The 12,230-nt window shown below is 42.4% G+C and overlaps 1 protein-coding gene across 1 annotated transcript in view; it reads right to left on the minus strand.

Moving 5' to 3' along the window:
* The window catches only part of CD109 (CD109 molecule), a gene marked incomplete at both ends in the record, with an annotated part of 78,130 nt that extends 74,051 nt beyond the window's left edge, over positions 1–4,079 (minus strand). The window contains 2 exons of the mRNA XM_082305975.1: positions 3,511–3,671; positions 4,009–4,079. Coding sequence (XP_082162101.1) covers positions 3,511–3,671; positions 4,009–4,079 — 232 coding nt within the window. The remainder of the gene's footprint in view (positions 1–3,510; positions 3,672–4,008) is intronic.
* Between the last annotated feature and the right edge of the window lie 8,151 nt (positions 4,080–12,230).

The following is a 12,230-nucleotide window of genomic DNA, read 5'->3' on the forward strand; positions in this document are numbered from 1 at the left end:
TTAAAACAGTGAATGTTTTATCAATCATCAGAGAGCAAGCACTCTATTTCTTATATAAAGCAAGAGTTATATTATATAAAGAAAAAACAACTGTGCCTCTAATTCAACCACATCTTTTTATGGAGCTAACTCAGAAATTTAGACCAGTACATGTACCATACTGAGCTGCTGCTGGAGAAGCAGAGCACATCCTTAAGCAACTGCAGATGCACTTTGCCAGACAGGTATGTAATAGCTCTTACGCTTAGGTACTCGGCTGAACTTGGCCTGCAAGATTAAACAGCACTAATAAAAACCTCAGCCTGTCCTCTGTCCCCAGCATCCAATTCCCAACTCTGTGCCCATCTCAGTTCTATCAGCACAAATGTTTGCACACTAAAGCAGGGAACCTGTCTGCCTAAAAAAATATTCAACAAAATAAAAACTTTATTTTTCAGTTGGATCAGTTTCTCGAAGCAGTTAATCACCTGCTTTTGCTGTCACCATGCAAGGAAAAATACAAAATACAGATCATAATTGAGCCAGCTTAGGCAACAGTGCCACTGAATTTGCAGCCCAACCAAGGTAGGAGATCAGTTCCAGCTTTCTGGATATTCAGCATAGTCAACAACTTCAGCTACGCCCTGCCTCCCTTAAGACTTATTTTGCATAGACACATGGCAATAAAAGTCATCAAACTCATGTGCACCACAGGAACAGTAATACCACTGTATTAGCCACTCTGTAACCTAATGGGCCCAAGTGACAGATAAAGCAACATTTTCTGGGAACTAATATAAGCAGCAATTATGTCATTTAAAGAAGATTTTGTGCGCTTGGAGATATGTTCAGGTTTTTTTCCTTCAAGTGCAACAGCTGGCCTAATAAAATCTCCCTCAGTCTTCCTTCAGTCACATTCTTAGGCTAACGCAGCTACAACAATATCGCTACATATTTAATCTTAAGGTTGTTTTGCTCTTCAGTGAAGAATTTAAAGCTTTAGAATCTTATTCAGACAAACTGCTTTCTCTCTGAGTAACTCTATTCACAACTGATCCACCCCTGTAGCACCTTCGGATACACACCTTCAACACTACATCCTCTGTTACAGGGCAGTTCCCTTGCTTCTGGCCCGTAACAGTTTTGCTTACGTATTTGTTCACAGAGAACAAATGACTAACAAATTATATAACTTGACTTTAAAGAATGGATGGCCACATACTAAATGTTAAGATTTTTGCAAGAGGAAATAGACTTCATGGTCAGCACCCTTTTTTTTTTTTTTTTACTGTTCCATTTATCAAGTAAAAAAGCACGGAAAATTCAAATATATATTTAAAAGACAGGAAAAAGATGAAAAGTTAACAATAAATCCATGCACTTCAAGTCATGCACTATGGCATTTCTCCTTTTTCCTCACTGTATCCAGTCTGATACAGTCTCATACCTGTTCCTGATCACCCACCGTTCCTCCTGACTTCAGCAACTCCCAGTGTCAAGCATCGTTCTGTGTGCTGTGCAGACAGAGACATCCACGTATTTTCACATGCTTGGAATTACCAGTTGGTTGTCTGCTTTTTTATGTTGAAACAACAGCAGACAGGTTGAAACTCATGCAAGGCTCACTGAACTTGACGTTAAGCAGAACAGAAGCAGGAAATAAAAGCCAGTATAGTTAGAGGAAGAAAAGGAAAAGACAGTTTTTCTTTTAAAAACAATAAATCAGTTGGTTTGGGTTTCTTTTGGTTTTGTATCAAAATACTGCCAGGAATGGTTTGAAGAGGAATTGTGAACTTAAAATGGCAAGCTCGCTACTAATATCATAATAAATACATCAAAGTTCTTTTCTCCACAGAATAAGAATATTACTTTATCCACTGCTGAATCCTCTGCTATGTCTAGTCCAATAGGCTTGGTCTGTATTTTTGAATAAGCAAAATCTAAATATGGCATGTAGTGTGTTATGGAGACTTAAGAGCAAGGACCATAGGCATGACAGCCAGTCTGGTTTATTTGCATGCAGATTTTAGGTGCTAGCAAATCTGTCCTCCTAAAGTAATTCCCTTAGGCATACTTCATCACAACCACTAGTGTTAAATTTGGACACTAACAGATGAGGTGTATAAATTTGATTTAAATCAGGAATGAATATTTAGATGGTTTTTTTTTAATTAGCCATACCACTACAGGAAATTTGCCTCAGGTTTATGTTTTTACACTGGCTGCTGGAGGAGATATACCTGATAACAATATAAAATTAGAGTGGATAAACAATATCCAACCTGAAGTAAAACCTGCCAATGCATAGTTCTGGAAAACTTTTTCAGAATATTTGAAATAGCAAGAAGAGTTTTGGTCAGATATGCTTTTCTACATCATGGGGCCATGAATTTTTTGATCTGGTCAAATGCACTCCATCACACTCAAAGCCTCAGTCTTGTCTACAGGTTATGAAGAGAGGTAGGCTTTCATGAAGGCTTTGAAATAAAGGTGTGGTGCTTCCAATTAAGTCGTCTACATTAACTATAAGACATTAATAGAAAAATTAGTTGACACCAACAAGAAGAAAGTGCATTATAGCAGGGTAGATTTTTCTAGGACCTCATACTGCCCCCAGACTCTCTACTTTTGACAAATAAAAAGCTAGAATTTGGGTGTCATTTATATTGCCTCATGCTAAAAGCAGTTTGAAAGCTGGATTATCCAGACAAAACATTTTCTTTCTTATGAGGGCAAATCTCAGGCAGGACATCTCTATGCTTCTGTTCCCAGCTGGTCTTTATGAAAAGGAGCAGTGACCAGGATATCTGTTCTCCAGCTACTCAGAACTGCCACCATGTCCTCTGCTGCTGCCCAGGGGGCATACATTAAATCAGTCTGCCCTACGGTTTACCTGTCTTCAATCCCTGACCTGTCCCACGATTCAGTCCTTGATCCTTAAACATTTCTGTTTCCGCAAATGCACAGAGCTTCCAAGTAACGGTGTCTGACACAGCCATCTCCACTTTCCTATTGTCATCTCCACTTTCCTATTGCCCTCAGGTCCTCCCTTTCTTAGAGCATGAGAAGCAGCCAACTCCAGATGCTTTATGGCTTTGTTCGTTCCACCCTTACCATCGCCCCACCTGTTTCCACTGTGCACCTTAACAAGCAGCCTACCAGTGAGCATCTCTTCCTCTACTTCTTCAGTGGCCCCTACTTCTACTTCTTCTTCAGTGGCCCCACGACACTGACCAGAGTACTTCCTGGTGCCTCAGAAACCCCACATCCATCGCACTTCGCTACGATCAGATTATTTTCAGAGCTTACAATGGGTTAGCCCACCCATGCAACCACTCGCTATCCAGCTCAGTCGCCCACCTGCACACAGAGCCAGCAGAGTACAAGATTATTTTCCCATAAGTGACCCCTGCTTGGTAAAATAAAGTTCCTATTTTAGTGCTGTTTAGATGCTGTGATATTTTGGGATTAACAAAATATTTGTGGGAGAAGGCAAATCTACATCCTTCCAGGCCAAGTCCATTCTCTTACCTTTCTCAAAGATCATTTCCCCGCTCAAGATGGTCTCGTTATCTCTGATCACCTCTCCCCTTACGATGACCTGCGCTGGGCTGTCCGGCAGCAGAGCCACCCCAACCGTCACGTTTGCTCCAGGCCTGATGTTCCAGGGAACTGCCACCAGGAACGTAGGTCTGGAAAATCCAAGCGGGCAGAGGGAGAAAGGGCAGGCAGTGAAATACAATCCCCCAAAAAGTAACAGCGTCCACATAATACCGTACGATACATGTTGCACAGCTCTGCTGCTGCCCTCCGCTGCGGCGGCTGAGGTGATGCTCGCTCCCCAGGCGCTACCCAGCAGGACGGGGAGAAGGCAGCGCCGCTCCGCCCGCTCGGCCGCCGGGCGGGCGCGGGGGAGCCCCCGGGGAAGCGCCCCGCTGCCCCCCGCAGCCTCCGCGCCCGGCGGGGAGGGGAGGGGAGGCGCGGAGCCCCGCGCACCCGCCCGCCCCCGGCCCACCCGGCCCCACGTACCCGGCCGCCGCGGAGCTGCCGAGGAGGAGGAGGAGGAGGAGGCGGAGGAGAGCGCCGCGGCTCCGCGCCATGGCGCTCGGTGCGCGCTGCCCCGCGGCCGCGCTGCCCGCAGCCCGCTGGGTCCGGCGCTGTGCGCGGGGCCGGGGCCGGGGCCGGGCGGGAGGCGCCTTCGCGGGCGGGGGAGGGAAGGGAGCGGCCGCCGCTGCCCCAGCGCCAGGCAGGCTCCGCCGGCGGCAGCCGCATGAGCACCCGCGGGGGCGTTCCCGAGGCCGGCCCGGGGGGAGCGGGGGGGGCAGCCAAGCAGCCAGACATGGACGTGTGCACATCTGTATCCAGCGGTGCATTTCCGCTCCCCGCAGCCCTCGCACCCCGCACCTTCGGGCAGATGCAGCTGGGGAGCGGGTGGGATTCCCAGACGCACACCACATCCTGCAAAGTAAACACGGAGAGTAAGGTTTTCTGCCGGTAGCGCCGAGCTGAGTGCCAGCCCCTTGCCGGGACCTGTCCGTTTATCGATAAGGCTTTGCACCGCAGGAGAGCCCGCCGGGGCGGGCTGGCAGGGGGCTCGGGCTCGGAGGCAAGTCGGGAACGGTTCTGGGTCTGAACGGGGAGAGCGATGCTGGTAGAAATTCAAGGAGCCTCGTAGCTACTTAAACGTGAACCGATTGGTAATGTAGCTCTGGCTGGGCTGTCCTCTCTGCCCAATATCTGCAAAATAAGGTCATGTCTGCATATGCATCTTAACCACTTTCAGAGTCCAAAAAGTGCCCTGAAGTAGCTTGGATGAGATTCTGCTCCTTTAGCATGTTCATTATAACTGTGTAGACTAGACACATCTAACAATGTTTTGATTCATCTGAATTCTTCCGTCGCTGCACAAGTCTAATACGTTTGGAAATTCCACCCAGTTCTTGAAGTCTGCCTCTCCGGCAGTGCTGGGCTGGCATCCTCTGCATTGCGTTACGCAGGCAAAATACCGTCAGTTACAGCCCTGAACAGAAGCATCATCTATTGTTCTTATGAAAATCAGATATTAGCAGTAAATGTACATAAACACTGTGCTCTAACAGTATCCCAGGCAGTCATGCAGTCTTTTCACATCGTTTAAATTTGCTTTTGTAAGTTTTCATGCTTTTTGGAGTGCCAGTCTTTGTAGCGACAGGAGAGAGGGTGCCACCTCTGTAGACTGGGGAAGGCGTGATACTACAGCAACAACAGCTGATGCCGGGAAGGTCAGTCTTGGCAGCTCCTCACCTGCAAAAGGTGCATGATGAGACAAAGTTTGGGAGATGTTTGCTGCTGTTATTCGTAAGTCCTTAACTTGTTGCTTGTGAGAAGCAGGCAGGGAAGATGAACAGTCACTGGCACTCCTTTCCTTGGAGATGGTGGGAAAAAGTGCTTACAAGTAGTGCTGCATCCCAAGCACCCCAGCCTCTGATGGTAAAGCTACTCATAGTACACATTTCTCCAGTCTCTGGCACTGAGCCCAACTGGCACTCCACCATACCTGTCAATACTAATCAGCTCTCCTGGTCTCCGAAACAAGGTGGCCACATCCAAACTTCCTATTGGGTATGGTCCATGCTAACCCCCAAACCACACTGTGAATTGTTCAAGAGAGCACTTGCTGGCCAGGGCAAAACCATGCCCAGGTCAGCTTGAGGGTAGAAACAATCAGCTTCCAGTCCCAAGAACATTTGCTGGCACTGTTTAATTCATTAGCATGGATGTAGCCCAAAAGTCCATTAGTGAAAGTGCTTGCAAATGTCACAGATTTTGCCCAGTTGTGCCACAGTATTGTGGACTCTCATCTTCCCTTTTTTCTCCTAAGGGCTTGTTATTTAAAGATACTTTTGTATATGTATTTGATCTTCTCTTCTACAAAAATACCAATAAAGGAATCCTACAGCAGGAAGTAAGAGAATAAATGGATTATTAATATTAGGATTTCATCTGTCCTGAATAGATTTATCACTGATAAGAAATGGATAAACAGAAATTAAATGTTAGATGCCATTCCATAACAACATGCAAGCTCCATTTCTTACAGTTATATCCATGCACTCAGAGACAAGTTAAATTAATGGAGGACCATCCTACTACTTCAACTCCTACATTCTTTTATCATCAAATGTGGTCCTTCTTTGGTGCCCAAACGACACTAAATACGGTACCTGAACAGGGAGTAGTTATACTGTGTGATGGTTTCCATGAGACAGCCAGCCCCTGGAGCTCCCTCTCCCATTCTCCACTCAGCACCTCCCAGCAAGGCGGCCCGCAGCCCTCCCAGCCCCACTCTGCAGCCTGTGCCATGCAGCTCTTTCTGGAGAGAGGTTTATTTCTAACACCGCTCATTTCAGTGGCCCCGTTTGCAACACAGCCCCACAAGTGTCAGCACAGTATGTAGATAGGAAACTGTGGAGTGTGAGCAGATATGAGATGAAATAAGGAAATTTTAAGCCAACTTCAGCCCTAGAGCCAGTGTATGCTATAACTACACCATGTATCTCAAGCCTCCTCTGTACATTCCTCTGCACACAGACAATAAAAATGACTCAGGTGTAACTGGAAAATAAGCATACCTATAGAGAATTGGGTTAAGCCTATTCATGCTCCCTAAGTGTAAACTATTTGTTCTGTTGGACTTGACTTGTGTGTCTGGTAAGCATAATTTATCACGCAACCTTACCGATTACAGGACTGTTACATTCCCCTGCGCCCTGTTAATCTGCTCATTTCCATTTACGGTTGTCTACACTAGGGTTTCGTTATGCAGTTACATGTCACTGTTTAGTTTGATCTGGGTCAGACTGGTAACTCAAACAAAAACAAGCAGCACTTCAGTTTGTGCTAGAGTGGTTCAAATTTAAACTTAGGGGAGCCTAGATTTGAAAAGTTTTTGCATACCCAATGGCTTCTGTTATAGGGCACAAAACATCCTCAGCTAAAAAATACCTGTCCACCCAGAACAGGCCTATTAAACTGCTAGAAGATCTGTGTTTAATTAAGCAAAAGACCTTAGCTGGGATACACATCATTTTCAAGACCATAGAAATAACCATTTGGCAGTGTCTCAGGCCTAAGTAGGTTTTAAATGCCTGGCTCTGACAAACACCTGAGAGACTAATTTGTGCACAAAACTGGAAGCAGGGAACTGCACAGCAACTTACTGAGATCACCATGTGAGGGAAATTTGTTTTGGACCTGATTTCTGCATATTAGAAATAATTTTGAAAGAGTATAACCTAGCATGAGAGGATTCAATAATCTTCAACTGCTCCAAGCCAGTGAAGTGGATACTCTGGAGACACAATTTGGGAGGTGAAACAGTTTGTCGTTGTGTTTAGCATGCCAGTGAAGATAGCTGAAAAATCCATCTCTGTTCAATTTTCACATTTTGGAGTTAAGCAAGCATCACCAGACTCAAGTTTTACACCCATCTGTGACGTGTGACCATAATGAAAATTCCACTGTTACCACCATCACTGCTCCTCAGGAACCTAATTTTGCTGGAATTTTGTTAATGGTTCCTTAATGAGTCCAGAAAGCAACTTCTGCCTTGGTAAATAAGAAGGATTGCAGCACCTAGCAAGCACTACTAATTGTATGAAGATTGGCTGAAAATAAACGCATGCACAGCAAGGTCTGCTTTTCTCTAATATCACATGTAGAAAATAGTACTGTTTGGTAAATGTAAAAACCTAATCACTACAGTACTTAAAATACTGGAGAAAATCTGAACAAAAATTATGACAGCAAGGACTCGAATGGCCAATGCCTTGTCCTGCTTTTAGCATTAGACGATGAACTTGTCTGGTCAGACATTCAGCTGGATGCAGCAGGCATTCAACCAGATTGTGGTGCAAACAAAGTGTGTTTCCATGAAATGAGGCAAATTCAGGGAAATCTGAAGAGCTATGTTATGTGGAAATTTGAACTAGAAGATCACTATAGTCTCTTCCAGCACAATATTCTGTCTTTTCAAAAGCTCAGCCAGTTGCCTTATGCATTACTGAACTCAGGGCCTGCAACAAAGCTCATTTAGGGGATGGATAAATCTTTTAATTAAAGCCTATGCTTTGGATGAGGTCCTAGCAGAAACTGTGATTCAGCAGCTCATGGAACTAGGATGGAAGCAAAAGTCTGGTTTATCATTCATAGTGAGTGGACGAGAATTATAGTGAATACTAAAAATAGGTGGGTGGAAGATCATTTCGTGGTAGTAGGAGGGCACATTCCTTGCTTGGATGTAAGCCTGAAGAATTTACGTTTGCTGGAAAGTACTGACAGGACCATAGGATATAAAGCTCTCCCAGAAGTTCTCAGTAATAACACTTCTGATGCTGGTTCTGAAGATGGAATGTGTCAAAACGTTTTACATTATGCTGACAAAGGGTGTGCCACACACTGAAACTTGCCCTGAGCCATCAGGGTGGAGTTTCACGAAAATCTGGTCTGCACTGCAATTAAGATCTTTTTTCCTAGTACCTGAAGACATCTCTCTTGATAAATAATGTTATTTGCAAATTCATTTCCACCTTGAACTGTTACTCCAGGCATAGTGGGTAGGATTCACCTCGTCAAATGTGGACTCTGCAATTGTCTACAACTAGTTATTTACATTCACTGGATAGACAACGGAGTGAAGTAGGCACTTTTCAGACCAGATTTATATGACTCATTAAGATACCAACGTTTGAATCAGCAGATATTCAAAAGTGGCCTTCTAAATTAATCAAGTGAATCCCATCCTAAAAGTACCAATTTCTATTAAATGTCTAAACGGGGAATCAAGACAAGTAGTTGAAATATATCTTGTTATCTCCAGAGCAGGTAAGATGACTATAGCTTAAGTGTCCTCATTGAGTATTCAATGAACCAAACCTAAAGATAGACATTAATTTTGACAAGCTTTGGATCAGGGCTTGTTTGAAGGTATCAGATTTTGTTTCTATTTGTTCAAAGGCTGGCATAAGAACAAGCAAGCAATGTCCAAATAGGAGAAAAGTTTCTTCTTTGTTAATATAACATAGAGAGAGCTTATTATCTTGGAATTATATGCTTATATTTTCATAATATTTTAATTTTTATTTTTAAAATACCTGCACACATTTTAACCATACCCATAAAAAATTAGTGTGGTCAAATATGCAAATATTGTATTATTGCATTATATGCAATATTATATGTGTGCTTTGAAATACCCCAACAAAGTAAAGCACTGTCTTTTAGGAAACACATAAAATGCAGAAGGACATCATGGTTAAGACTCCATGAGGTTTTGAGAGATTCACTTCTAGAAATGAGATTCAGAAAGAAAGGGAATTAAAGAAGGAATGACAAAATTATACTATGTGAAAGTCTGAGGAGTGAATCTACAAATGATACACCTAGGAGTTCCCCTACAGCAAAGATAGTCCTCAGTTACCAAGTTCCCTGGCCTTACAGCCCTTTTAAACTGACTGAGCAGTGCAGAACCATAACAGAATGAAAATTAGGACCTTGCCCCCTGTTTTTCCCAGAACAACAGCTCTTGGCAGTTGACGGATCTCACAGAACCATAATGAATGACTGCAAAATGACTGTATGTTCTTGTTGCTGATGTCCTCCAAGGTGCAAGTAAATGTGGTATCCGTAATAGGTTTTTACGTGTAGCTGAATTTTCAGTTTTCCTCTGCAAGTATCCTCAAAGTAGACTCTTGGCTTTACAGAAATCAATGGTACTGAAATTATTGCCTTCAGTGAGGTGAGGACTCAAAATTGTATCCTCCACCTCACTCAAATCCCTGTAACTTTGATATGAAGAAATTAGTTTTCTTGCATTATTTGCTGCATTTAGCCCCTTAACTTTGATTGATATACTGTATCTTATCTGATACATATGAACAGAACATTTAGGAAGCAGGTTCACACAATGCCTTTTTAATTGCGAAGTAGAAGTTATGCCTCAATTTTATTTTGGTTTAGCATTTTTCTCCGATTATAAAATGTGTAACCATACCGTAGGGGCATGTTAAAACATGTACAAACATGCTGTTTTTATGAAAGTGAGAGAAGTTAATAACGTCTACAAATTATTTTGTAATGATTTGAGGTTGTCCTCAAAAATCTGTTTTCCTAGGGCAATATTTTTTACAATTGTATGTGATGAAATTCCATTTACCAAGCTTCATTAATCATTTTATCTTAGCCACCCTTATTCCCTTTGCTTTCTGAGGATTTTCAAAAGGTCAGTGCAACCTCTCCTCATTGCAAATACTGCTGAAACGGCCAAGAAAAACCTTATTTTTATTAAACAATTTCGTGTGCATTAACACTAATTCATCTTAAAGAAACTGAGATTTCCCTGAGGATTCAATTGTCTTAAACTATAGCCTGTAAGTAAACTGTAAATTTAAATTACAGCTTTTAAAAAAAGGAATTTCTAAAACCAGTGTTTCCACAATGTCATAGAGTAGTATATCACAGCATTCTGGAGTACATGCATTCATACATTGTAACTTCACTTTTAATTAAGTACATAAAAACTGGCAGGTTTTTTTAAAGAATGTATGTTTCTGTAATAGCTATTTACGACAGTCACCTACCCATAAAAAAGGGGATGTTAGTACAGCAGTCTGTTTTATAGACCACTGTATCCCTGTAGGCAGAGGCAGCTTCCTTTCAAAAGCAGACTGGCCTGGGAGCAATTCATAGTGTAGACAAACCTCATTTCCCACATTTTACACAAAAGTAAGTCAAGGTGTGGAGACAATGCCCTAAACCAACAGACTAAAGAGCTGCATGTTTCAACTCATCAGAGAGAGAAGACTGAGAGGGGCCTCCATGACACTTTCATAGGAAGAAAATAAGAGGTGCTGATCTATGGGAGAAAAGTGTAAAAAGAACTAATGGTCAATCATTAAAGTCAATCAAATGCAAATTAGAAATGGGCACATACTATCAACAGAGGTTATCTTCCTGAACACACTACCAAGGAAAGTGGTGGCTGCTGCTTCTTTTTATGTCTTCTCATCAAACCTGAATGTCTTTTCAAAAGTCTAAACCTAACAACTAGCCTAAATAGAGGGGCAACTTGCTGAAACTCTGTACTCCATGACATACAGAAAATCAGGCTAGGGGATCTCCAGGCAGCATGACGAAAATCCATGAGATTGCTCTTGAGCCGAGGGACCAAAATCATACACAGAGAGATGAATGTATCCCAGAAAAGAAAGAGCAAGGATCTGCTCCCAAGGAAATTAAATAGAATTGACAAGAGGGAAAGAAAAGCACCTAACAATGGTGGAGACTATACTATTTCAGTCCTGGTTTCCTCCATCTTGGCATGTCCAGAAAAGGTCAACACCAGAAAAAAGAAGACAGAATTAGAAGTGGTTGTTAAAATGAAAAGTTCTTGTAGGATGTGATCTCTTTCAGGACAGCTTTTTTCTTTCTAAAAATGAAAGCCAAACGTTCTGCTTGGAAATTGGTCAAAAGTTAAAATTGTGATCATGTTTAAGTTTAGCTTTTCTTTTTTTAAATCTAAAAAAAAAAAAAAAGAAGAAAAAAAATCCTTCACTTTCCAACCAACTCCACCACGGTATCAAGAAGCAATAGTTATTTAGAGTAGAGGTAGGTTGACATCAATTATGTAGGTAAAACCTCTCAGAACCTCCATTCTATTTTAGATTACATCCATTTGACAATCACATAACATGAGAGTCAACCTCATGTTACGCAAGTCGTCTCTTACAGAATCAGTTTCTGTAGCAGCTAAAATGGCTTCTATAGACAGAAGTGATTAAGAATTATTTAACAAAAATACACTCAAACTATTTATAAAACTTGTACAAAACTTTGTGTTTAGTTTAGACACAGGTAAATACCAGTTGTCTCTCCCTGAGGACTAACTCTTACCACATACTGCCTACAGGAAAGGAGGGAGGGTCAGGAGTCCGATCTCAGTGACTAAGAAGGACCTGAGTAAAGGTTTCATGTTTCAAGTCACCAAATAAGCCGAAGTCTAAATAAACTTAGCCCTTGAGTAATGCCACTATAGGATATTCATTCATGCTGTTCAAAAAGCAACTGTTTGTTCCATTGCCAACCACCCACAGCAGCAGTAGTGTTTATTTAAATGAAGAGGGTGTGGATCCAAGAACTGCATCTTTCCAAACCTTACTGTAGCAACCGAATGTTTGGATATTGCTGTCATACTCTGAAATGTGTCCTATATTGGA

The sequence above is a fragment of the Platalea leucorodia genome (assembly GCF_965183815.1).
Source record: "Platalea leucorodia genome assembly, chromosome: 3".
NCBI lineage: Eukaryota > Metazoa > Chordata > Aves > Pelecaniformes > Threskiornithidae > Platalea > Platalea leucorodia.